Source organism: Phyllobates terribilis, unplaced genomic scaffold, assembly GCF_046119375.1.
Source record: "Phyllobates terribilis strain yellow unplaced genomic scaffold, ASM4611937v1 Scaffold_5__5_contigs__length_657084704, whole genome shotgun sequence".
NCBI lineage: Eukaryota > Metazoa > Chordata > Amphibia > Anura > Dendrobatidae > Phyllobates > Phyllobates terribilis.
Window position 1 is genome coordinate 162,035,526 of NW_027362765.1, and position 27,065 is coordinate 162,062,590.

The window sequence follows — 27,065 nt, forward strand, 5'->3', positions numbered from 1 at the left end:
AAGCTTCTAAGGGAGAATATGGTCCTATGCTACAGCACACTGAGTACTGTAGCTACCCTATTCACTATTTTACTGTGAGTTCCTTTGATTTGGGAAAAGGGGGTTTCTATAACATTATCAATGACCTCAACATGACTTTGACTTAGTAAAGTTTCCGACAACCTCAGTCATGAATACCCTCCTTGCAAATATTATCACCCTGTGATAACTTATGTATAGTTGACCTATTGGGGCCCTTGACCTGGATAGTAGGCAGCCATCATTGCCGCTGCCCTCTGTTTACCGTAGGCGCGTTTCGCATTACATAATGCATTTACTAGTTGTATATGAGCAGTTGTTGTCAGATGCATTGTGTGCTAATGGATTGGGAATGGGATAAAGGTCTAGCGGGGGCTCTCCATCTCTACGAGAGCGGAAAGCAAAACACCAGTGTCCAATTAAATAGCCCTCCTATGCTGAAGTCTGTAATTCTTCTGCAGATCTGAGAGGCCATTATCCAGATTTATGTGCATTTCTCACTCCGTTCTTTGCTGCTGGGGGGGAGTTGTTCTAGCGTGTCTATGTTGAATACTTGCTTGATGTTTTAGTGCTGAGCTAGTGCATGTTTGCACAGTCCACATTTTTCTCCCTGACATAGTCCAGACTGACAGTGAGATAGTATCACCTTGTATTGAAACCTTCTTGTATAGTGGTGTTGCCTGTTGGATGTTGGGGTCCTTTAAGAGTGGAGGTCCAGCCCATTTGGCACTATTTCTGGTTCGGAATCCCCACTCACAGATCAGCCGACTGTATGGGGGTTGTGATCAAAAGGAGAATGAGGCATGTTGATTTTCAATATAACTTATTCTTTGTGCTCAAGCACTAACTAGAGATGCACAGCTCGAATCGTGCCTCCCTGGGCCGGTAGCCAGTCTTCATTTCTTTACTAGCATCCTGGGGGGCATCTGGTGCCTTCTAGGGTCTACAACGTCATGATGATGAGGTCTATCAAGCGCTATGGAATTAATGGCGATATATATATAAGCAAATAAATTAAAAAAATTAATGTCTGTTGCACCCCGTCTTTACGGAGTAGCACTTTCTAGTAAATGCAAGAGGGGCAGAGGTGAAAACCCGCTGCCATAAAGGTCTGGACCAGAGGCAGGACCAACATAGCGTAAATCAAATTGATAATCTACAGCACTAACATACCATAATCGCTTTGTATGCAGTTTCTCCCTTTTCCCCACTAACACACTCCTGTGTAGGCCAATCATGTATTTGGGATATTTAAGGAATATGGCCACCTTAAGACCTGAAAAAGAAGCCATCACCAGAAAATGACCTATCGTTTAAATTTAGTTTCTGGTTTTTTTTATGCATTTTTTTTTAGAAAAATGTACTTTTCAAATATATATATCTCTATCTATCTATATATATCTATCTATCTATCTTGCAGTTCTCACACCGGCCACTGGTTTTTTTTTTTTTTGTTTTTTTTTACACTCCTATTTCCTTCAGAAAGAGCTTTCAGCAGGTTCCTTATCAGAGGTAGGATTCAGTGGCAGGTAACACCTCTATATACAGCTGATAATACAGGATAGGTGATGCCACAGATGACCCTCCCTTCATCATAACCTTCGCACATGTTCATGCTTCAATACAAAAGAGGATCTGTCTATTGCTGCTAATGTACGGGTGTTGGTTGCTTTTTGGGAAATTAAAAAAAAAAAAAGTCTGCCCCGTGGGTAAAATTGCAGGATTTTGTTTTTGTATTTTTTAAATAGTTTGATATTGAACAAAAAATATTGCCAAAAATTAAATAAAAAAATACATTTATCGCTATCTTTATTTAAACATTGTATAATTTTCTGATGGTTCTCCCGTTAAGTCCTCCTGTACTTGGATGGTAGTTTTGGTGTCCTGGGATTTTACCGGTTTCCTTTAAGTGGAAGGGTTCAGATGGACCCCCATAATGTACTAATCTGACATCTCTCCATTTTGTGCACTGAAGGTTCAGGAATGTCCTAGGGTGCCAAAGCCCTTGGGCTTCAGGTTTGGGTCAGGAATGCTGACCTAGTGGTCGTTTTGCTTGGTCGAGTGTCTTTTCGAACAGCTTAGTTGTCAGACTGGTAACCACTTCAAATAACTTTTTTGGGGTCACACTTGCCTATTTGCTCGTCTGTACTAGATACAGGCAGTAGCTATGGTGTAAGAGGACTTTACAAGTTCTTCAAATTGAGAAGTATTTCACTGGCAATGGAGACGTGGTTCGCTCATAGTCTTGGTACTTTCTGTAGTAACCATATGAATGTGAAACCTGGATGATAAAGAAACAAGATGGAAGAATGGACGTCTTCGAAATATGGTGCTCGAGAAGGATGTTATCCATATCGTGGGATGGCAAGTAGAAAAAACAAATCAAGTCTGACCTGTCACTCGAAGCAAGTATCACTAAGCTACGACTTGCTTACTTTGGACACTATACGAAGAGAGCAATCACTGGAGAAGGACATCATGTTCGTAACAGAAGAAACAAGGCGAAGAGGAAGACCAGTAACCTGATGGCTTTATACAATCAAAATCACGGCAGAGAAGTCTCTGGTGGACCTATCTAGGCTTGCAGAAGATCGTCCTTCCTACAGATTAGTCATTGATCAAGTTTGCATGGCTCGAGATTGAGCCAAAGGCTATTGAGTAATAATATGGCTTTGTGTCCAGGCCTTCAAGATGCCATCAACCTTTTATAAGCTTGATCAACTTTTTTTTGAAAATGAAAGCGCATGGATGGCATTGGTAAACCTCTTCCTTGCCTCTTGTCGCCCTGGGTTAAATATGGTTGGTAAGGTATCGATATTCTTAGCAGCAATTTTGTCACATGTGATCAGAGTCCTCAACCCAATGCTGGATTAAGAAATATCAGTTTTTTCAGCAGTCTAGTTGTGCTAGTCAGCCATAGCACACGTCCAGGATATGGCAACATTTTTACACTCTTGTTATATATAGTCTTGTTTTATTTTTTTACCTGCAGCGTTTTTTATATATTTATACACGGGTTTCTCCAGACCAGAAAGCTCCAACATCATTTTGCTTGTCCCAGGGACACATTAGAGCATGGCACAATTCATTAACCCTTTCCATCCCACCGGGTCCATTAACAGATTGTACCCATCACTCTAATTAAAATATCTTGCAACCGCATGGGCACAATTTAGACTTGCTCTTGCTTTATACCCAAACATCTGTAGCTTGGCATCTGTTTTAGCCGCACTCCGCTGCCTTAATCTCTTGCAGCAGGGAAGGTGGTGATTGCACCGTAATTGCTGTTCAGCGGGATGGAAGAATGGCTCGTGTGACCTTATGAGACCTGAATGTATGCGCAACTTCATACGAAAGCACAATCGCCCCCCCTACAGAGGCAGATGGAGGTTCATGTGATCAAATGGTATCTGTGACAGTTAATGCAAAGTAGAAAGAGGGCGCTGACTGCCTGTAGGGAACACCACAGTCTTGAACTCGTTTTTTTTTTTTTTTTATTATTATTTTATAGGTTTTCTATATAAAAGTTGCCAGATTAAAACAAATAATTAAAAAAAAAAAATCTTATGGCGGCACCAAAATGTTGCCAACAGTAATCCAGTCCTAATGGGATAGGGCATATGGAAATAATCTCTTAAACAGTACCTGTCACTTGCCGTAAATATACTTTTTTTTTGTTTGTTTTTTAAATCCAGTGACATTTTTCTGTTCTCCTGAATCTGGTGTGGTTTATCTTTTGTTCTCCACTCCTGAGTTATGGCCCCCTATTCCCTGTATATAATTGTAGTCCTTTTAGCTAACTGGGTGTGGTCCTAAAGAAGACTCCCAGAGAGGAGAGTTAAAGACTATGCCCACTTAGTTAAAAAAAGACTAAATTAACATACAGGGAAATGGAAAGGCCGAGGAACAAAATACAATAACCCCAGATTCAGGCGAACAGCTGCATTTACACCAGGTAAAAAATAAAAATTGCATGTCTATGGCAAATGACAGGTCCTCTTTAAAGGGGCTTCCAGGACCAGAAAAATGTTTTCCCTGAAAACATGTCACCCTTGTCCATGATTGATTTGAATATGGAAGAATTGCAATACCATTAATTGCCTATAGAACAGTGTGGTGCTATTTCTAATTTGAGTGGGTAGAAGACCTTTTCCCAGCCCTACACAATTCCTGAGCTGATCATAGACTAGTAGATAGAGATATAATTTACTAATCCATTATCCAGTACATGACACAAGTGGCTGTTTCTCTTCCGGCTGCTTTTGAATCTCTTGGCCGCCAGTTACTGGATCAGCTACTGTCCTCTATCTGCTCCATTGGTGAGAAATGGTTGGATTCTGTCCAGTCTTATTAGGGACTCTGATGGAATTCCCCTATAATATTTTTTTTATCGGCTGTTTTAGAACACCAGCAGTGGATTAGGTTGTGTACACAGAGCTTCGAGTCATCTGCATTTTATATCGGTGTCCGTTTCAGGTGGCACCCAATTTTTACTTCGCCACAGGTCATCTTTAATTTCCAGTGACATTTTTCTATAAGTCCCGGTGTTTGATCTGCATTTTATTCACGGCTTTTCTGCCTTGAAATGAAACCTATCGAAGAAGTAGATTCCTAAAAGCCTAGAGGCAGCGAGCCGCCCCAATTCTGCCGAATTCACACCGCGCTCCACAATGCATCCGTACAGTCAGTTCTCGGCTTCATACAATGCCTTATCTGAAGGATACAGGGAATTCAGTGCATATTCTGAGTCATCTTGTTCTTGCTTCTCTTTCCTTATTGTCTTAGGACAAAAAGCCCTAGAGCTTGCTCAGCCACATATACAATGGTAGCCCTGCACGTTGACCCATGCCGTCCCCGCTGCTTTTTATAGCCAGCTAATTGCCATAAAATCTCAATGCTGACTCTGAACGGTAACGGGAGCTCTAGTGCGTAGGATCTCATGTAAAGATTGCTCTAATGGACACGTTTTATGAGCGTCTGAGGCTATGGTTCCTCTACTGCTTTTCATCTCCTACAGTTAAGTATCTGGATTTGATTACACATAGCGTTCATCCCTGCGAAATGTTCAAAACTGAACACGAGGGTCTTTGATTAACATTTTGATCAGACTGTAGAAGTCCACTTCCATGTAACGACGATCCCCCTCAGTGGGCCCCAAATCTGGTTGGTGCTGCACTGTGACCGCCGTAAGACTGCACTAACAGAGGGAGTGACCCAGGGGCCCCACAGCACCCATGCCATTAGGCAAAACTCGCAGCTCTGGGCCACAGCAACAATGGCTGACACACACCAACCAAAAAGTGGACAGATCTAAAAACTGCCATACTGCTGGGATACGATCAAAAATGGCAAAGGTTCTTAGGGCGGCTTTGCTGAGCGCCCTTTTTGGGGCTGGTGCCTTGCCGTTGTATAGTGAACTAGGCACCTTCTGGATGCATTTACCTGGCACCTGACATCCGCAACGAAATTTAATGGATCCACTTAATTTGAAAACTACATTTTGGTCTGCCTCCAGGAACCTTGTCTTGGCTCCTATTTTCCTAGGTTTTCAGCTAGATATATTCTTTCTTAGAAGTAATCTCTTGTTTTTGGTGCAGTTAATGCCAGCTGACTATAGTGTATGGACAGCAGGGTCTAGTGACCTAACCAGAACTGGGGTGGAGACGTCACGAATGTGAGACACTTTGCCAATCTACAGAGTCACTAGGGCAGAAGGTCAACCTCTCTACTGGCAAGGGTCCACCAGTAGACCATATGCCTGCACTCTTGCCTGAGCGCTATGCCTGCTCCCTCCAGTATCGTTCACTGTTCTTCAATAGTTAATTACTTTACCCTTAACTTGGAATCCCTTCTATACTGTAATTCTGAAGAGGCAATTTACATACTGTAGTTCAGGCACTAACAATATGCTTCAGACTTCTGGAGCCAGACTAGATACAGACATGATTCTCTGATGACAAGAAAGAGCTCAGTGTAAGAGCCAGGTACCCGACAATTAAAGGGATCTAAGAAATGTATGGTCCTGGGTTTTTGATTATGGGTGAGTTTTCTGGAGCAAGTTCAATGATTAACTACGACTTGCTGCGACTGCCTATGGCATAATAAGTGAACCCATGTGCCAGAATTATGCCATCTGAGGACATGCAAGCTAGGTCAATATTTGCTCATGTTCTATGGCCTTTGATGTTTTAAGACTTTTGATGGCACAAATGGTAGATAATTATATGTGTATACACTGACATCGTCTACATGCTCCTCATAATGATGTGTACCAGTTTGTTTGCTTCAGTAGGAACGGTTGCAAATGATGGCAAGTGTCTAAAAGAAGACCTTTCACTGTATTTTTTTTTTTTAATCTAAACTGAAACCTTTTAATAGCTCCACTGATTCTGGAAGTTTTTCTTTTTTTCTTCCGTGCTCCTCTGTTTCAAAGTTGTCTCCTCCCCCTCCTCACATCGCCCCCACAATAACAAAGATGCAAATTTTATCTTCAACCAACTGGGCGTATACCACAGAGTATCTCTGGACGTTTGCTTTTTCTCCTCTGATGCTAGCCAATCAAAACATGGCCTCCCCAAAGAGAAGCTCTGTGGTATACACCCAATTGGTTGAAGGGAAAATTTGCACCATTATTAATTGGGCGCATAACTTTGAAACGGAGAGGCAGTTCCAGAATCGGTAGAGCAGCACCAATGAGAAGGGTTATTCTGTTTAAATACAAAAAAAATCCACTGTAAGGTGATCTTTAAGAGGCCCTAGCAGAGCCATGCATTACATACACAGCCTATTGATTTCAATGAGCCAGGTAGTACTTCAATTCTCCTGCAGGGGCACTGCAGGCAAATTAGGAACATGATTCCACCATAGATTACACCTATTCAATTTTAATATTTTTTTTTTAATAACTTGTTTTGGATATAACTGAAACTTGTGCGAATAGACTTTTTGTTCATAAAAATTCTACCAGCTTGCGTGTAGACCCAAAATAACAAAATACCTCCCTCCTGAGAGCTAAATGAGAAGTTGTTGGCACAGCACAAAAATAGTAGAAACTTAAAATTCCTTTCCGGTCTACTCCGTCGTCCATATTGGTATACAAGATCTGTCCGGTTTCTGTCTGCACAATGGAAAGGTAACACCACTATTCAGCTTTGGCTTACCTCTAGTTGACATTCCTCCATGAGTGTGATCATTTGTAAGTGACCCCTTACAGGAGATTAGTTCCTCACACAAAGCCCATCAATGTGCTTTTTTTTGCCCCTCAGAAGTTCTGAAATCTGTTACCGACAGTGATATCAGACATGTTATGTTCATAGCAATGGCAGCCATTTTGTATGACGAGAATCTGACCTTTTAAGTTTTATGATGAAAAATGTTGTTTGTCTTTACTTCTCCTTTCAACACGATGGATGTCATCTGAGAACATGTAACGGAGAACCAAAAAACGCAGGACGTCCTGTAGAAACTCTCCTTGTAGTAATCGTATGGTCACTCGGCATAGCAAATATTGTATTTGATCGCCTAAATGGAAAAGGTGAAGTTTTTAGAAGGAGGATTATCCTCATCCATCTGATAGCCGTCCTGAGCTTCAGCATCTCTGGGTACATTGATATTTTAAGTGAAAATCTTTGGACTTCAAAACCCCATGAAGAGAGTGGCCGCAGTGGATTTTACATTTTATTGTGCTCGAGACTGTGTGCTGCTAAACAATGTCGCTTCCTCAGGAAGGATCATTCTCATTTCCATCTGTCTCTCCGCAGGAATGATATCCTATTTTAGGTTAACTCCAACCATCCCATAAACCTACTCATGACCCACCAAGAATAATACATGTGCTGTGTAATAGAGCGTAAATACCATCGAGGCAGGTCATTGGGCTGCTATGAAGAAGGGGCCCAGTTCTGGTGGGCTCCATCCCCTTTTGGAGGAACTGCATTATTGGCAAGTGAGGGAGTGGTGAAGGGTAACAAGGGTTAAAATTTTTGTCTCTAATATTGATGGCTATGACTCTGGTGCCTCCTCTCCACTGTGACCTCATGTTACATATACCAGGCCGATATCTTTGTTTTGTTATATATTCTTGGGTTTGACGATTGACCTTCAAACTTTGGTTTGAAACCACTGTAGATATTAACCAAGTAGAGAATATAGCGACACCAGTCATGTGTATCTCTAGATACCATCATATCACGTAGTTGTAAATGCCACTCCTAAGAACATATATTCCCTATTGCTTTTAGTACATCCTTGTTCTTTCCATGTGACCATTTGAAGGGATTGTCTACTGTTAGGAAAACATGGCTGCTTCCCTTCCCCACCTGATAAACAACAGCGCTACAACTGTCCTTGGGTTGTCTGGTAATGCAGCTCACAATCTTTGAATCTTTGGAATCAAGCTGAGCTTCAATAATTTACCCTTTCAACAGGTATGGGGACTGTTTTTGTCATAATGGAGCCATGCTTTTCTAGTCCCTAGAACATTTCAATCACGCGTTCTTTTTCTTGGTGTTTCAAGATGAAACCCACCTAACTCCTTGACACGGTCGGGTGCATGCTATGCCTTTTTGGGTGCCAGATGTTTACTTTTACTTTGGTGTGGATTCCTGCTGGTGCTCGCCATTTGTTTTCTTTTTTCTTAGTGTGCATATACAGAGTACCTGTAGCTGCATCCCCTCCTCCCTGCTTTCGACTCATTTGTAGACTAGGTAGCTGCAGACTGTTAAGATGGTTGTAAAACTATTGAATGACTACAACGGATTGTATAGTCAGATTTTCATCTATAGAGCCCCAAATGTGGACCCATTTTGACTAGATTGACTGAATTGTTGACTTTGTCAGCACTCTTCTACCTTGGAAGGTAAGAAACGTAGACCACTTGCTCCATATTGCCTATGTAGAGCTCTGCTAATTTACAGGCTTGACACTTCTACGTTTCCGAAAGATTCTCTAGATTTTTTATACATTTACTCATTTCTGTGCCTTTTTTCCAAAAGACCTTTTTGGAGGTTGTTAAAGAACATGTCCTGGATAACGGAGTCTCTTCTTCTCCCGCCATGCCCTGCAGAAAGGCTCATTCTGTTCCCATTAAGTAGATAATTGTAACAAGCAGCAGTGAGTAGAGGCAGTCAGGGCCTGTTAATCAGAATTAGCTTGACATCTTTGGGGTTTTCAGAATCGCAGCTCATGCCTGGCCTGTCACACATCCACACAGTTACCGGAGCTGTCAGCGGTGCTGGGGGACTCGCTTCTTTGCAGAGCTGGTAACTCATCAACTGCTCAAGTTGAGAAGACCAATTTGTCTTGTGGCGGAGTGGGGGGAGGGCAGCACAGACAAACCCGAGAATCAAATCAGGAATTTTAGTGAAAATGTACATATACTGTATCAACCAATTGAGGCATAAAGTGTTTTTTAAACTACTTAAGCCAAAACATCATTTTTTTTTTATATATAGTTGAACTTTTCATTAACTAGACTAGTTTATGGTCTGTATATGAATCAAGGGGCCTGAAAAGAATATAGGAGCAACACCTCTCTAGGTGGTGGTAGTGGGGCACCACTTGTATGTATGGATGTCCTAACCCGTAATGAATATCACTGAAGCTGAAAGCCCGGTAATATCTAACCTTTGTGCGGTCATTAGTCTACCTGTGCTTGCCCTCATTGAAAGTTGGCGTTCTTGTACATGGGCAAATACTTGCTCCTAATGAGTGCTGATCAATTTAGCAAGTCGATCGATGCTCATTTACTAGTGTTTGCAAATGGTGTAGGATTTCGTACAAATGTTAATTTGTGCCATGGTTCCCACTGACACCCATTTACCGCTATACAGTTTACATTGTCTGCAACACATCCCTGTTTACATGAGGGATGCGCTACCTTCGAGCAAGGATTTTTATGTCTACGTAAAAGATGTGATCAACGACCAAAGAGCAAATGTATAGTTTCCTTTAATCACCGGTCACCTTTTACACTTGGGAATAACGCTTTCAGACACAATTACTCAGACGAGCTTAGCTTTTTTGTTTTTTCTTGCGATGCCTATAATACAATTCCAGTTATCTGGTGTGCGATCATCCAAAAAAGTCTGATCGTTCGACACTCCTTTCCAGGACCGCTTTGTAGTGGGACATGAGGCGAGGGAAAGGCAACCAAATAGGAAACAGAAGCAGATTTTGTATTGACATGTTGGCCTTTTTCTTCTAGGTTCTCTTCTCCTTTTAAGTGCGTTGTATAAAAGGATTTATTGCTGTAATAATCCAGAATATTTGATGATCCAGATGGCTGAAATTGAACACATGTGCACAGGGCCTGTATGACAGCAAAAAGTTCATACTGCTCTTCCATATGGGAACGTATTCCACCACGTACCAACACAATAAAGCATGTTATAGAGCAGCACACTCCCCCAGTCGTACCCCTCAGATATCGTATATGGTTTTATATGAATTTGGAGAGACCGGGAAATATCCTATAATTCCATATTAATGCAACTCTCCACACTGGCACTGAAAAGTGACTATACATTGCTCAAATATATTCACCCTACCTCGTGCTCTCCATTGTCTTCAGGATATGGGGTGCCTGCACTCCCCATGCCACCCAGAGCGGAGGAGGCAAACAGAAGGCACCGTCGGGTAGGGTGATTGTGTATGAGACGCGTTAAGTGACTCTTCAGTCCTAGGGTAGATGGTCACTTTAATGCCTTTTCGTGCTTCTATAAAATGATCCTGTGCATAAGCAGCTAAGAAATGTCAAGGCGCCCGTGCACGTTCGGTCTAGATGTGCCAACAAATGATAGTTTGTTCAGTGTTGGCCTCAAACCCGTCACAAAATACATTGGGCAAAATTGGCTCTTTTCCCCAGCCAATTGGGCACATCAGACAAAAATCCAAAATTCCCAACTTTTTTTTTTTTTTAGAACTATTACATTTTTTGGGGGGTTGGTCGAAACGAACAATCGTTTCTTTTACCAAACTACACGGCCATTGGTCGTTATGGTCGAAATTGGCAATTTTATAAGACTTTGATCTAATGTGTGTGGGCTTCTTTCCTGTAAGTGTTTAGCATAGATCCCTCAAGAACAAATGCTTTGCTGAAACCGTAGAATTTTTCTCTGTATTCTTGTTTTGACGATAGAAATTGAAGTGTGTGCCCCATCTAATGAAATTAAAAAAAATGCTAAAACTATCAAAAGAATCAATCTAAGGTCTAAAATGGATTGTAGGAAGGAGGTTCCCGATCTTCTTGCACCACCGAACAGCACCGTTGTCTGATCCTTAAGTTGTACCTGTTTACAGCAGAAGTCTTCCTTAATTTCATTTCCAGTCGCCATTATTGCCTTTGTTTCTTGTAATGGCCAGGCATCAGCTGCGTCTCTCTCACTTGGTTCCAGCAGAGATCAATCTGACGTGTCCCCTCCAGGGAGTAGCACCTCGTCTTCTATGTGGCAACTTTCACTCACAGCTATAATGAACAGAAAATGGAAGTTTTCAGTCCAGAGCGTCAGTATGCTGGAAACGTATCATTAATTCAGAATGGAGCTGTTTGCAAGGATTTTTTGCTTGGTCTATCCATCCATGTAGAAAAAAGGGCATTGCCAAAGCCATATTACCGGTGCTGAACGTTTTTGGGTTAAATCCCCCTTAAAATGAGATGGAGCCATAGACCGTAATGACAGGAATGGTGTGAAAGTGACCTTAATTTTTTTTTTTTTTTTCATAGACTGGCACAGAAACCTAGCAGACCAAGTTTCTTGGCCTATATGAAGTTATATACTTTAAGAAAAAAACATGAAAGGGTTCTCTTGAACTCTATTTTTGTCATTGCACTCTATGGCCCTCTCTGCGTCATGCCTTAATAGTAAGATGGTTATAGACCTTTACTTATGGTCTTAGAGGTATTCAGCAAAAATCCTACCCCAAGTATGTGTCAGACCAGCTTCAGCTGACCATGCCTCCTACGGTGTCCTACTACAAAGAGTCTATCCAAATTATGACGGAAAATTACATCCTGAAGGTGCACATGCTCAAAACTCATGTGATGTTCACCATGGCCTGCGATCCAATGAGAAGCCATAATTCACCTTAGCGGATTGTTAGATAGGTATGGCTCGGTAACAATATAACGTTCCCATCCATGCCCCACTGGATTCCAGAAGCATGGCCATACACATTCGATGAGTCCAATAACTGTGCCTGGGTGGTCTCCCATCTCTTATTTGATGGAAAATGTTTAAAGGGTATGTCCAGGACTACAATATTGAAGATCTAACCTTTTTAGGTAGGCCATTATTATATCATAAATGTCTGACACCCGTAAAAAATCACAGCTTGCTGCGATTTCACTCCGAAATCATATGGGTGTGAGAGGAAAAAAATCAGATTCCATACGGATAGTGATGAGCGCAAGTGTTCGTTACTTGAGTAGGGTGCTTCGGTATGCAACAAGTATCGCGGGTGCTCGAGTGACATTTTCGGGTCCCCACGGTCGCATGTTTCGTGGGCACATAGGCTATTTTTCTGCAGACTATTGCCAGACTCAGATCCAGCTACATCTGCCGGGTGACTCTTATGCAGATGCTACTAAATTGAACTTGATCTGCAGATAAATATCATGTCTATGGCTAGTTTTACAGTGAGGCATGGGGCATTGCGATTCATTGCTGAATTACGAATTGTATATCTGACCTGACAGATGTCACTGTGGTTTGGCTTCATGATGTCACCCCTTCTCCTCCCCCAGGAACGTTCCCGTCAGCCCTGGATAGTTTCCAGTGCGGTAACACATGTATTAAATGCACATGCAATGTGGACACTGGCCACTAAATTATTAATGCCGCCATTTGTTGTTTTTAATTTGTAGGAATCGCTGTACTTTAGCATTAAGTCAGCCGGATCCCCTCTGCCAGTCTGGTCTCCTGCCTCAGATGGGAAGTGAATGTGTCACTCAGTGCATTATTTAGCAGAGTGGCAGACATGCCCGGCAGTGCAGGATAATGTGCTTGACAGGCAGCTCCAGGTTTTTCAGGCTTGGGAGAGGCATCAGAGCCGGGCATGTTAAAATAGCACTGGGCACACCATTTCCAGAAGAATCTTCTGCATGGTGCACAGTGCCAGTCTCAGAAGATCATGGTGTACAGGGCAAGTGCTTGCAGCCGCAGCGATGTGTGAATATGTAGCTTGTGCTTAGTTTCCTCCTTGCTGTTTTCTATAAAGGAATTTGATTAATATGAGATCTGTACGAACTTGTTGTTGATGGCCCCCACCAGTTCTGATATCGGCGCATTCCTGGTTTGTGTCCTAGTTACATGGCGGAGGAGGGTCGGCAAATGGAGAATTAGGAGAGGCAGAACTAAATACTTCTACGTAACCATAAATAACTGCCATTTAGGGTGGTCCCGGACCTACTGGAGTTTCTTGTTCCAAATCCAAAATCTCGTATAAGCGGCTGACCTCTCACGTGCCATTTATGATATTAGTGCCTCCTTATGTGGCCTAGGAGCACTTTGCACCCGGTAACGCTCTGCCTCTTCCACTAGAGCAGGGTTCCCCAACTCCAGTCCTCAAGGCCCACCAACAGGTCATGTTTTCAGAATTTCCTTAGTATTGCACAGGTGATGTAACTATTGCCTGTGCTGATGATGGAATTATCACCTGTGCAATACTAAGGAAATCCTGAAAACATGACCTGTTGGTGGGCCTTGAGGACTGGAGTTGGGGAACCCTGCACTAGAGCACAGCTTGGCACCATATTTCCATCTTTACTCGATCCTGGTGTTACCCGCTGGGACACTCTGTCCCTTGTTCTGCCAGCTGTAATTGTCTGTTACAGCCAGGTGGTTCTCACAATTGCAGCACAGATAAGTGCCCTCAAATCCTGGCATCAAGCTTGCCCTTTTTGTTTCCCGTATACTGGGAGCATGTCTGCATTTTCCAGGCTAACAAAACCTTTGCAGCGGCTCATTGAAGTAACATTGTGTTGACACACTCTTCACATTGTGCTTGTGATCAGCGCATTGAGTGGCCCTTTGTCCGCCAGTCCCATGGGGCGGCTGAGAGATGAGCCTGTGCCTGGAGAAAGCCCTGCAACCAAATCTCCATCAGGTCCCTGCCTCTCGTTTTCTAGGTAAACCAGCTTGGCTGCTTCTCCCCCACCCTGTAACTCCGGAGGAAGCCCTGAGCAGGGACTCTGTGACAGGCTGACATTCCAGATCAGGGTGTGCCGCCCTCTGACGAGCAGCTGGCTTTGTCTCTGCTTGTTTGTTGTCTTGCTTATTTTTCTTTTTTCCGCACCCCCATTTGGCACATTATTCTCTAACAAGGCGTCTTCTCGTCCCCCCCCTCTCCCTCCACTCCCTGTCGTCTTTCTTCTCTTTTAAAGAATCATTTTGCTTTCTCGCTGTAAGTTTTCATGTTGAGTGACCTTATTTTGTCTAAAGACCTTCAGTAGATGGTCTTCTAACATTTCTGCTTCACAGTCTTGTCTGTATGGGTCTTTCCTTCACCAGTGTCCCACATTGGACTACAAACTTTGACCAAAAATAACTTTTATATTGTCTGATCAACTTTGATACCATTCAATGTGAAATTGCAGGTTTGCTCCAGGTGGGTGGAAGTGCCCAAGGGGTCATCAAGGACTCTTACATATTACTGCTTGTGGTCAAACTAAAAGGTGCAAACTCTACCGTGTTGGCTGAAACGTTAAATGAATAATTTCACTTTAACTGGTCAATCCCTAGATCACCTCTCTGCAGGATAGGTGATAACTTGCTGACCTCTGGGAACTGCACTTAAGGACCAAAACGGGAATTTTTTTATCCCGGTTACAAAATTGAGTGGTCCATTGATTCTCTATAGGGTAACCAGAAAAAGCCGGGCGCTGCGCTCAACAGCCCCTTAGGGAATGAATGGAGAGCAGTCGAGCATGCCCACTGCGCCACATACTGACAGGGATAAAGCTGCCCATTCTGCCAATCAGTGATGGTCCCAGTGGTCGGACACCCCACACATCAACAAGTTATCACCTATCACTGGACAACTCCCTTAATAGTTTTATTTGTTTTACATGGTCCTGTAGCGCATTCAAACATGGCAGTGATATAATACAGTAGTAACAAGCTGATCAGTTTACTTGTAGTATGGCTGTAGCACTGATTGATGCGCTTAGAATAAGGCGTATTTGCCATCTTTCAGGGAAGACCTTGCGGAAGAGTTGGCGAATCTCCCAAGCCTCACCAAACTTGCACAAAACTCTCCAGAAACTAGGTTTTCATTTCCAAAGAGATCCTACTCCTGGATGCTTGATTTCAAAGTATGTAATCAGGCCATTTGGCTTCCATTCAAACTGACTTTCTCAAAATGTTTTTTCAAAGTTGGCTACTGTGTCTCCTTGCTTAGTAAGACTTTTATGCCAGGTTACACTCCCTGAGAAGGCAAATTAGCTTTCCTCGAAGAGGGGGAAAAAAACTAGAGCTCTGGTGCCACCTATAGATGGAGTCCGCCCCATCAACAAACCTCATCACATGACTACTTTACACAAACCAGTCTTCTCTGAAATGAAACTCCTAAACAGAGATTGTTTTAAAGATGACTAAGGGCCTGTTCACACATTGCATTTTTCAAGGGAAAAAAACACAGCATTTTACAGTACCAGTAAAGTGAATGAATAAGATTTCTGAAATCTCATGCACACATTGCTTATTTTTTCCTTTGTGATTAGATCCAGCAAAACATTTTTTCCAATTTTTGCAGCGTTTTTTTTTTTTTTTTTCTTAATACAAATAAAGGAAAAAAAAACATTAAAACACACATTAAAACATTTGTCAATGTGCGTATTTTACACAAGTTTTCCTGCCATCACTCTGGGTTTTGGTGCTGAAAAAATCTTCTGCAAATACTCATGTGTGCATATATATTAAGCAAGGTTGAGATATCGTGCCAAGATGTGCTGCCATTGAGGTATTTTCCAGTCTTCTGACATGGAGATGCTTCCCTTCCTCATTATTGGCAGAACTAGGTTTGAACACTTTACTATGACAAGTGACTGATGAGTTGAACGCTCTGGAGGATCTGGAGAGGTTCTGATGTATGGCCAAAAAATGAGACCATGTATGGCCAATGTTCAAAAGAAACTATACATCACTTCTCGCCTGTTAACCACTGGCATGAAATATCACTTGACAGCTGAAGGAGATTTTGGTGGAACTGCAAACGATCTAAGGTCTATGGCCAAGTAAAGTTGGCTGGATCTGACCACGGATATATATTGTCGGAGTAACTTTGATATTGCATGTCCTAACTTGGCTTAATTGGCCAACTCATGTTCTTTTATCTTGATGTAGTAATGTCAGTTTGCTCTGAAGACTCATCTTCTGCCATGAAAGCTCACTGATGATTATTTCCTCCACGGTGAAGAGGATCAGGGGTGTGATAATGGGATTTTTGGCTTGCCAATTCCTTTAGAGCCATGGGACTGCTCAGCGTCTATCCCAATTCCAAAACTATATTTAAAAATGCATTTTGCAGAGCATCTGCTGACATCAAACTGGGAATATTGTCTTCCAGCATCTGTTCTTCCCAGGCCCCTCTCGTAAGTTGTAGCTACCCAACTGTGTATCCAGCCATTAATAGCATTACTTAATGAGCGTATTGCTATTAACATGGTGATGGTGAACATAGTATAGCATGTCGTCTGTATTACTCGAACTTTGTTGTAGTATAGTATATCTGTACGTTTGTCGGAGACCCACAGACCTTTGTGCCACCCAATGCATTGCCTGTGCTCCGAGAATGGCTGCCGCTTTTTTCTCATCCCATTACTACACGCCTGCTGTCTCCTGCATAAAACATTTTCACCAAGCACACCAGCTGTAAATGCCTTGTGAGGTTTTAGTTTTTTCCTCTCTGGAGCAGCTGAATATCTCCCAAACACCAGAATTCTTCCTAAAAGGGGCAGAACATATCCCTTTAGTTTCTATTACCTGCATACTTGTCATCTGCACATTTAGGCGGCATTGACTGTACGGTTTCCTTCATACGTCAACTATGGATTTAGTGTTGTCTCGTGCTTATGTTTAGCTACCAGTTCTCTTAGCAAACAGATGGCTTCATGTGGACGCGGTGCGCTGTGTATTGCGGGTAAATGAGCTGAGCAGATGTAACTGATCCTCACTGTTTTCTTCTCCACAGAAGTAGAATGGAGTTAATCGAGGTAGCGGAGCGGCCCATTAAGGTCACGGAGTGGCAGAAAACTTACACCTACGATTCCGGCATCAACTCTGGAATTAACACCTCGGCACCATCGCTGAATGGCAAGACCGTGCTGATGGACGATGACGACTTGGGCTACTCTCAACAGTACACCACCGTGAAGACCACCACATACTCACAGCAACAGCAGCAAGGACCAGGTATTTTCTTTAGGAGTGAATGGCACTTTTCCAAATTTAAAGGGGTTGTTCACTACCTAGGAAACCCCTTTTGTAAATTAAGTCCCTTTTGTAAATTAAGTCCCCCTTGTAAAATAAAAACACCATACCTCCCACTTTGGCACCGCTTCAGCAATGGCAGCAATGGGGATTGCGTGAAATTGTTATGCTACATTCTTTCACCCGATAGGCTTCCACTGCTTACAAAGTAACAAACTGAACTTTACTCACCGATCCCCTTCCCCGCTTCAGTGCCAGCCTTATGCCGCTGCCCCCAGTCTTTGTTGCATGCTGCAGGTATGACGCCATGACCAACATCACACCTGAAAACTGCAGCCAATCGCTGGGTCCAAATCACTGAGCCGAGTGATTGGCTGCAGCAGTCATATATACTGTAGTCGTGATATTGCCGCTTTAGCATGTCATTATAGACTATGGACAGTCAGGAGAGAGCTATTGGATGAACCCTAGCTCACCCATCAGCCATCTCTCCCGAGTCTTCCCATACCCATGAACATTTGCTTTGGAGATGGGAGAAATTATATTCCAGATAGATGTGGGGGCGACTTATCTTCCTTGAGAACTAAAGGATCTGGCATTATAGATAACGGCCCAACCCTTCTCTTCCATGATGCCATCTGTCAGTGAGCCCCCAAAAATATCATGTGATTGGCTGCTCCCGCCATAAATAAGTTTTGACCCACTGTAATGTAATTTGTATGAGGGCCTTAATATGATAGCTTGTAGACACTGGTATTGGCTATTCTAGTTGTAGTAATAGTATATTTGCTTGTCGTTGTAGTGCTGCTTGACCTATCTGATTATATTGACCTTCAGGCGCCAACTTTATACAGAGATGTCCCCAGTACAGTGGCAGTCTTTCTCGTTTGTGTCCCACTCCTTTGTCAGCCCGGAGGGGTGTCCATAGATAGCGCGTACCATACAAGGTTATTGTTTGCCTGTGCTCCTCGCAGCATGTCTCTTCCGTGTGAATTTCCAGGGGAAACTGTAACATTTCCTTTTATTGCAGCTGGCACCAGCGCCTTAGCGTGGCAGCGATTCCGACCTTGGGCAGCGGCATAAAGGCTTCATTGTTACCCTGCATTTGTCTGCAGCATATTTAAGCAAGCTCTTTAGAAGCTGTTTGGGTCCTTATGGCGATTCCTATACTGCCAGCCTAGGCTGCAGCCCTGATCTGGGTACAGCTGCAGTACCGTACACCCGTCCTGGGCTTTGGAACTGCGTTTGCAACTTCTATTAAGAACTATTGATTTTCATGGACATATCCGTGTTACCTTGACGTACGTTTTCTCCCCTTTTTATTTAACCAGCCCATACTGTTCACGCTACGCAGTCACTGCTTTGCAAGGAGAATTTTAATGGACTGTAATGCATTGTATGTTTGCCAAGTGCGTCTTGTTAGCCATTTTCTTTGTTGCTTTTAATTAACTCCATGATTCTCCCGACTAACAGTTTTGGGTAATTAGCCAACTACACTGTAAATAGGTTGTGAGGATGGGGGTAGGAATAGCCGCTTGAGAAGACTTTGCTCCGTTTGCCCGTATCTAATGTGGCTAGCAGGGAGCTCCGTAAATCTTCCTTTATATTGTGGTTGGCTATTGGGATCTATGGCATCTGAGTGAAAAAAAGGTAATAAGTCCTCATTTTCTTGGAACTTCCCTTTAAAGGGGGATTCCTTTCAAAGATATATATTGCTCCTGAGGATCCGCATTAAGAAATGGAGGCATGCTATAGGTTCCTGCACTATGGATGGCGGACATCACTGTGCAGGAATAAATGGCCAAGTGGTGACAGTGCCATACTCATCCTGCACCCAGTTTATTCCCAGAGGTCAGTGATCATAAAGTGAGAGCATATTCCGTAATATTCCTTCACATTATAAAATGGAAAGAACCCTTAAAGGGTTTGTTCCAAGTTTAGAAGTTATCCTTTATCTTCTGTATAGGGATTCAGTTCCCTATCGCTGGGGGTCTAACTGCTGTGACCCCTACTAATCCCTTGAGCTTTGTGTGAATGGAGTGGAGGTTGAGTGCTTGGCCCTCTGCTTCACTCATTCTCTGTGACTACTGGAGATGGCCGGGTTTGATATACTGTTCCAGCTAGAGGGCGCTTTTTTGCATTTTTTGGGGCATTTTCATACATTGAACCTTAATTCAGACCGTTCTATATACTATTTAGTTGCTGAGAAATTTCAAGAACTTTTAATTTGGGGTTTTCATCTTCTTTTCCTTCATCTCGTAGACATGGAGTCCCAGCTTGCCATGACACGAGCCCAGCGTGTTCGTGCAGCTATGTATCCAGAAACTGTGGAAGACTCATCTTACCTATTGACAACACAAATTGACGGGCAACAGACCAATGTGCAGAAGCTTGCCGAACCTTCACAGATGCTGAAATCTGCCATTGTCCACCTCATCAACTACCAAGATGATGCTGAACTGGCCACCCGTGCCATCCCTGAACTGACCAAACTCCTGAACGATGAGGATCCGGTAAGGTCATAACAAATCTAGAGAAGTGCGGTTAGGGGAAATGTTTGAGGGATAAAAAGGTAAAGTTCAGGAACATGAAGGATCTAAGTGACACGAGTGTCCTCATTTTATTCCCTCAGGTGGTGGTGAGCAAGGCCTCCATGATCGTTAACCAGCTCTCTAAAAAGGAAGCATCCCGCAGAGCACTGATGCAGTCCCCACAGATCGTTGCAGCCGTTGTACGTACCATGCAGAACACAAGCGACATGGAAACTGCCCGTTGTACCACCAGCATTTTGCACAACTTGTCCCACCATCGAGAAGGGCTGTTGTCCATTTTCAAGTCTGGAGGAATTCCTGCTCTCGTTCGAATGCTTAGGTAACCTTCTCACCAAGCTTAGACCATTAAAACCGATAGTTTTTTTTTCTATACAGGTATCACAATTGAATCTTTTATATTTATGTTCTAGCTCTCCTGTGGAGTCTGTGCTATTTTATGCCATTACGACTCTGCACAATCTCCTGCTCTACCAGGAAGGTGCCAAGATGGCCGTACGTTTGGCCGATGGATTGCAGAAAATGGTCCCACTACTCAACAAGAATAACCCCAAATTTTTAGCTATCACAACAGATTGTCTGCAACTCTTAGCATATGGAAATCAGGAGAGCAAGGTGAGCCGACATGACGTAGTGAAAACTGAGACTATCGCTGCCGAAGTTGAGCATGGATTTAGACTAGCCAATCCACCACATTAAATGAGCGGTGATTTGGCCTCATAAAAGCCAATCGGCAGTCATTTACCAGCTTTTTTATTTTTATTTTTTTTTTTAAGATTCGCCGACCGTACTTCCATACACACTGATTGTTAATATAATCATTCTGTGTGCATAGCCATTGTTCTCAGCAGCACAGGTCCTATTTACACAGGATTATGTGCTGCCGAGAATGGTGATAATTGCACAGGTGTAAAATAATTTCACCCAACGAGTTAGCATTTTGCTTCAGGTGATTGGCAGCCTGTTGACACTGGTTGAGTATCGGGAAATGCTCATTCGCTCACTCGCTTATAGGGCGGATACTTTGGGTACACCAGAATTAAAAAAGGGTTTGCTGCAGTATGATGCACCAAATTCATAGAGGTGCACACCAGCTAATGAATTTGGCGCATGTTCTCTGTGGCATGTGCCTCCATTGAGCCTTACCAGCAATGCTAATTCAGAAATGCTTTTATTTATTATGCATTACTTATATAGCGCTATCATTATCACTGTCCCCATTGGGACTCACAATCTAGATTGCCTATCAGTCTGTTTTTTGGAGTGTGGGAGGAAATTGGAGAACCCGGAGGAAACAAAGGCAAACACAGAAAGAGCATGCAGACTCCTTGCAGATGTTCTCCTTGGTGGGATTTGAACCCTGGACCCCAGCACTGCAAAGCAACAGTGCTGACCACTGAGCCACCGTGCTGCCACTTTGCAAAACGCTGACACTTTTGCAATATGTGACAGGTTGGTGTAGCCACTCCTAGCTAAACCCAAATTGGTGGAGCAGCTTCAAACTGGCATGAAAACACAAAATGTTGCAAGAACGTTTGCACAATGATGCGCTGCACAAATATTTTGCAACTTTTTAAAACCTTTAATGACAAATTTTCTGGTGTAAAAGCTATGATGAATCGGTCTCTTACTGTCACTTCTTATTGAGACCTGGCATGATGGAACAGACTTGATCTTGGGCTTCTGGCCCTTCATTTTAACCTCTGAGACCTCCACTGAGCAGAACTTCTGACAAAAATGAAATCCTTTAAGGGACATTTCTCAGGGTAAACTGGCCATCAAAAATGGGAAAACACATTTGTATGGATGACTTTATGCATTCATAGCATCATTGGGTTTAAAAAGTGGACTCCGCAGAATGATGACCTTGTCCCATAGTGCTAAACACAATTTATAGGAAACATCTATTGCAATATTTCTTTGCTCCCTCAGTTAGAAGTCAGATACCGGTCTACGGATGTAATTTCTGTGTGCTCGCTTTGTCCTTGATTGTAATAAACAGATGCGTACTGCACCCGCGCCTATTGTAACAAGCTGCCGTCCAAACCACATAATAAAGCATGAAGGCTTTGAAATCTGTGTTTCAGGAAGATCTGCAATGTCAAATGAATAACTGTGGAAAGAAGGCACATTACCACCACCTTCTGCCCCCCACCCCCACCCCAAAAAAAGATCCTATCTAAATAAAGAGCAAGGTGGTGAGGGCAATTTTGAACAGCTCTTGGATCAATTATCTATAAATATCTACTTAGACCTAATCCTGTATGTATCTAGATAATGATATCCCCAGTGTATACGTACTAATCAGTGCCTTCCGCATTCCCGGTTTGGCCTTGCCATTTATAATCTGCAGTAAGATACTTGATCTTGCAGTAAACATGACTTCATCGCCAACTTTATGTACAGACAATGTGTGGTTTTACAGATCCTCTCCATTCACTTCAAAGGAGCTGTGCTCCACCACCGGACACAACCCATGGACCGGGAAGGCACTATATCTTGAAGAAAGCAGACATTATTTTTTTCCTAATTACGGAGATCCCTTTTTAACCTAGTAACACCAGATTTTGTAAAGTTTTGAAGTGAAAAATAAAATCCAGAAACTGCAATTGTTTTGGCCATGGCTGGGTCTTGCATTTTATCCTTTGGCCTATTCAAGTGAATATAATATCACCCACAACCCATGGACATTTCTTGGTCAAAAATAGTCCATTTGCTGAGAATTCAGCACCTTTTACATCTGTGAGAAGATTCCAAGCTCCCGACAATAGAGGTCTTCATTTTCTGATCGGCCTCCGACTCTACCTTACAAATGGGTATTACTAAAGAGTAGAGTATCTGAGAAGCAAGCGCAGAAATTAATGGCAATGTTTTTTATTTAAAGTGTTGTAGTAGCATTGAATAAGGGTCTACTAAACTAACTCGTACCTCTGCATCTCCACAGCTCATCATCCTGGCCAACGGAGGACCTCAAGGTCTGGTGCAGATCATGAGGACATACAACTACGAGAAGCTTTTGTGGACGACCAGCAGAGTGCTAAAAGTCTTGTCCGTATGCCCAAGCAACAAGCCCGCCATAGTTGAAGCTGGTAAGGACTTTGTGGTGACCCATTTGGCACTAAAGACTTTTGAGTGGTAGAAGAACATATGTTTCCTCCCTTCCCTTTTCCCTGTCTGTGTTTTTAGCCACAAAGTGGTGAGGAAAGTAGAAGATCCCAGAGGAATACTTTGTAGATACAGCTGTAGATACAGCTGTGGATGTTATGTACCATAGCTTCTCAGTTGTGGCCACAACATTTCCTTTTTGCTTTTTTTTTGGTTTGCCCAGTCTATAAGGTCACAATTTGAATTTGGTTGTTCCACTTTTTTTACTTCGCTATGTGAAGATGCCCATGACCACTCGGAACGACATACCATGGGTGTTCATGTAAGGTCATGATTTGATACTGTTTATGGAGGGAAACTACTATGTTTTTCTAATCCTGTAGTACCCCTTTAAGACTAAGATCATACGGTGACCTCTTAGTGGGAGTGGGGCTTTCTCAGTTTCTGGTGATGTATGACTGAAACTTCTGCATTCTTGCAGAGGAGGAGGACAATTTTCCTTTAATCTGTTGTTGTGATTTTTTTTTTTTTTCCGTAATCCTTCTCCACTAATTCCGCTGCTTTCCACTCAGTCAGCTGCTAGTCCGTCTGTTCTGAGCCGTCAGACATCCCTTTGTGATGTGTTCTGGCATGGCTGGAAGGCACCAAGCATACAAAAGCTACTCCATAACCGGTCACACATGTCTGCGTGCAGTGCTGGCTCACACGGGAAGCATAGCCATGTAGTCCTATCCTCAGGAGTGGAGATCCTAGAAGTCATGTGTTATGGTGTGGAAGTGATTGCCCTCCTTAGGTGTGCTGCTTAAGTGCAGGTCACCAGAGTTCGACTTTCCACATCTTCATCCATTTTTATGTTTGGACAAGCAGTCTTCAAGGTTGAGGTGCTGTGATCCTTCTGCTCATGGTCTATAGATCTAATTCGCTTTTACCTTTGTCTATAGTATAGAAACATTAATGGATGTGTCGACCTTGTGTAGCCAAGGGCTAAGTTTCTACCCCCACAAGAGTGATATCTCTTCATGAGCCAAGATAAAAGTGAAAATTACCACTTAGGAATGTTAATAGCATAATCTTTAGTTTTGGCCTGAAGGATCATGTCGCGTTTCAGGCTGTTGTAAACACTAGGACCAGGTACATGTCACGGCGTGCTTTTTGTGGTTACCTTGGGTCTCGTCAGCCTTTTTATCGTTTCTAATCATCCTTTGGTAGCTCTTTAATTGTAGTCTTTGCTTCTAGGGGGAATGCAGGCTCTGGGAAAACATCTCACCAGCTCCAGCCCTAGGCTTGTACAGAACTGCTTGTGGACTCTGAGAAATCTGTCTGATGTGGCCACTAAACAGGTGAGGAACGCGACCATTGGAAAAATATTGATGCTGATCATTAAGTGCGGCCGGTAGATGATTGATGGGTACCACTGGTGTACGGTTGGTGATCTACAGGCATGACTCGGTGCTGTAGTCCATGGTTACTCTTCACACAAATCTACATTATTAGATCTTGTAAGCTGATGGAGCCATACTGTATATTAAAGCCTCCAAATTATGTCCATTTACATATAAGGAAATACTCATGTTAAAGTCCAAAAATATCTGTACAGGAACCATATGATGGTTTTTATAGAAAGACATGAGGTCTTCGGAGAAATGTCTGGTTTCCCTATCTGACAAAAGGGAAGTGTTTGTCATAGAGAGTCTAAATTACTAAATGAAGCAATATTGTTTATAAGGAAGCCAATGATTACACCATACGCCATGTACTAGCTATCGGCACTATGACCTCTTTCATGAAATGACATGAGACATACGGACCTTGTGTCATGGGGCGTTGGAATCAGCAGATTCCTAATGCGTCCAAACAATTTTCAGTGATTTTTTTTTTTTTTTTCTTCTGTCCCAAAAATGAGTAGTGTCCGGAAAAGCGCTGCGTACAATACATACATATATATATCTCTATATCATTTTTTACTTGTGTTTTCCACCCATACATTTGAAGGGGTAAAAAACAGTAATTGACATGCTGCATCTTGGCCAAAAAGCAGAAGGGCTCAAAGTACATGCAGAAAACAAAACGGTGTGTATTAGATTTCATAGATCTGACGTGTGAACATACCTTTACGGTGAGAGTTGAACATTAATTGCTGAGAGATTCCACTCTCTCATTTAAAACAAGTGTGCTCAGCTAAGGCGATGCTGCATGTGCATAAGGACAAAGGGAGGTCTCCTGTAGTGGTGATGGGACAGGGGAATGTCGAAAGCAAACATGGTGGTTAATCTTCTTTTCTTAGAGAAGAGTTCAGATACCATAATGCCCATTTACATAGTGCGCTTGAGAGGTGAAGGATAGTGGTTCAACGCTCCTCTATGTATGGGTACACAAAAAGAAATGGATCCATTCTGAGACTCTTGTGTGATCCTGGAAAGTTCCCACCATTGGTGGAATGGATGGAAGTCTTCTCTAGCTCTGGTTTCACCACTCCTGACGCTCTCCATACCCATTTCTCATGTGATCGTTGTGTCAGGGCGTAGGTTCAGGCTGTGGGCAGAACTGTTTTGTACACGTTCCCACCTGGACTTTTACAGGGTGGCCATATATACTGTCTGCAGTACAGTCTTGATTCAGCGATGACGGCTGGTGTAAATGATCCCATAAAGTGCAGGAGTTTGAGTCGCCCTCATTTCGCTCCTGTGACGAGCTGCAGAACAATATTACAGGCAGCAATTATACCAAACATGGGTGTGTACGCGGCTGAGATACAGCACACACCTTACATGTAAGTCTGCCGAGGTTTGTGGTTTATAAGCCGACCACACCTCAGCTTGTGTTGGAACACTCGGCCCTTGTATCCTCTCCCATTTATCACCACTTACTCCTTTATTTGTAGCTGCTTAATCCGGAAGAGCGGATAATATTATGCAGCTTTGACCTCATCTGTCATTAAAAATGAGAGATTCCTTAACACCTTTACCCTTCAATAGTTCTTTTTTTGTATATAGTAGCTGTATCATAGTCATTCCTTCATGTTTTACTCCGTGCAAGAAAAAAAGTTTATTGGGAAACCATCATCAAGTAGCTGTTGACAGATCTCATCCATATTCTCTTCTGTTTAGTACAGATTTTAATAAAACTGAAAAAAAATTGTGTGAATTCTTAATTACCTGCAAGTGTTTATGGGCATGGATGCTGGTGGTATTTGGGTGTTACACTGGCCATATACATTACATGCTTGTCAGCCATATATTTGGCTGATCTCCCCCCAATTTCCCCATACACAGGCTCAGCCTGACTGATTTCCCCACTGAACAAATGGAGATGGCGATTAAATGTAATCACCCTCTCCTTATGTCCCCTGACATCAGTAGAGGCTCCCATACATGTTAGATGATCAGCACAAATTGACAGGTTTGGCCAACTTATCTAATGTGCATGGGGACCTTCAGGGTGTTATGTCACCATATGGCATATTGGTAAATTATTTTCCAAGGTTCGTCATAGCTGTCACGGGGCAGAGTTCAGTTTGTCTTCAATGATTATTGCTTTTATTTGCAGGAGGGCCTGGATAATGTGCTGAAGATCCTGGTGAACCAGCTGAGCTCAGACGACGTCAATGTCCTGACCTGCGCAACTGGTACTCTGTCCAACCTGACCTGCAACAATAGCCGCAACAAAACTCTGGTGACCCAAAGCAACGGGGTGGAATCTCTGATCCACACAATCCTCCGAGCAAGTGACAAGGACGACATTGCCGAGCCTGCAGTCTGCGCTCTACGACATCTCACTAGCCGTCACTCTGATGCAGAGGTGGCTCAGAACTCAGTGAGACTTCATTATGGCATCCCAGCCATTGTCAAACTGATCGGCCAACCCTTCCAGTGGCCGCTGGTCAAGGTAAGATGGTCCTAGTGTACACTGCCTACCGCCATTACCTTGTACAGCTCCCATTGAGCACAATAATTAATAATTCGTTGTG

General features: G+C 42.9%; 1 protein-coding gene across 2 annotated transcripts in view; it reads left to right on the top strand.

Annotated features, from left to right (window-relative positions):
- The window catches only part of JUP (junction plakoglobin), a 46,172-nt gene that overhangs the window by 10,166 nt on the left and 8,941 nt on the right, over window positions 1-27,065 (top strand). For both annotated transcript variants that reach the window (XM_073683307.1, XM_073683306.1), the window contains exons 2-8: window positions 17,206-17,426; window positions 19,707-19,957; window positions 20,077-20,315; window positions 20,407-20,608; window positions 22,938-23,082; window positions 24,335-24,438; window positions 26,645-26,983. In XM_073683307.1, coding sequence (XP_073539408.1) covers window positions 17,213-17,426; window positions 19,707-19,957; window positions 20,077-20,315; window positions 20,407-20,608; window positions 22,938-23,082; window positions 24,335-24,438; window positions 26,645-26,983 — 1,494 coding nt within the window. In that variant the 5' untranslated portion in view covers window positions 17,206-17,212. The remainder of the gene's footprint in view (window positions 1-17,205; window positions 17,427-19,706; window positions 19,958-20,076; window positions 20,316-20,406; window positions 20,609-22,937; window positions 23,083-24,334; window positions 24,439-26,644; window positions 26,984-27,065) is intronic.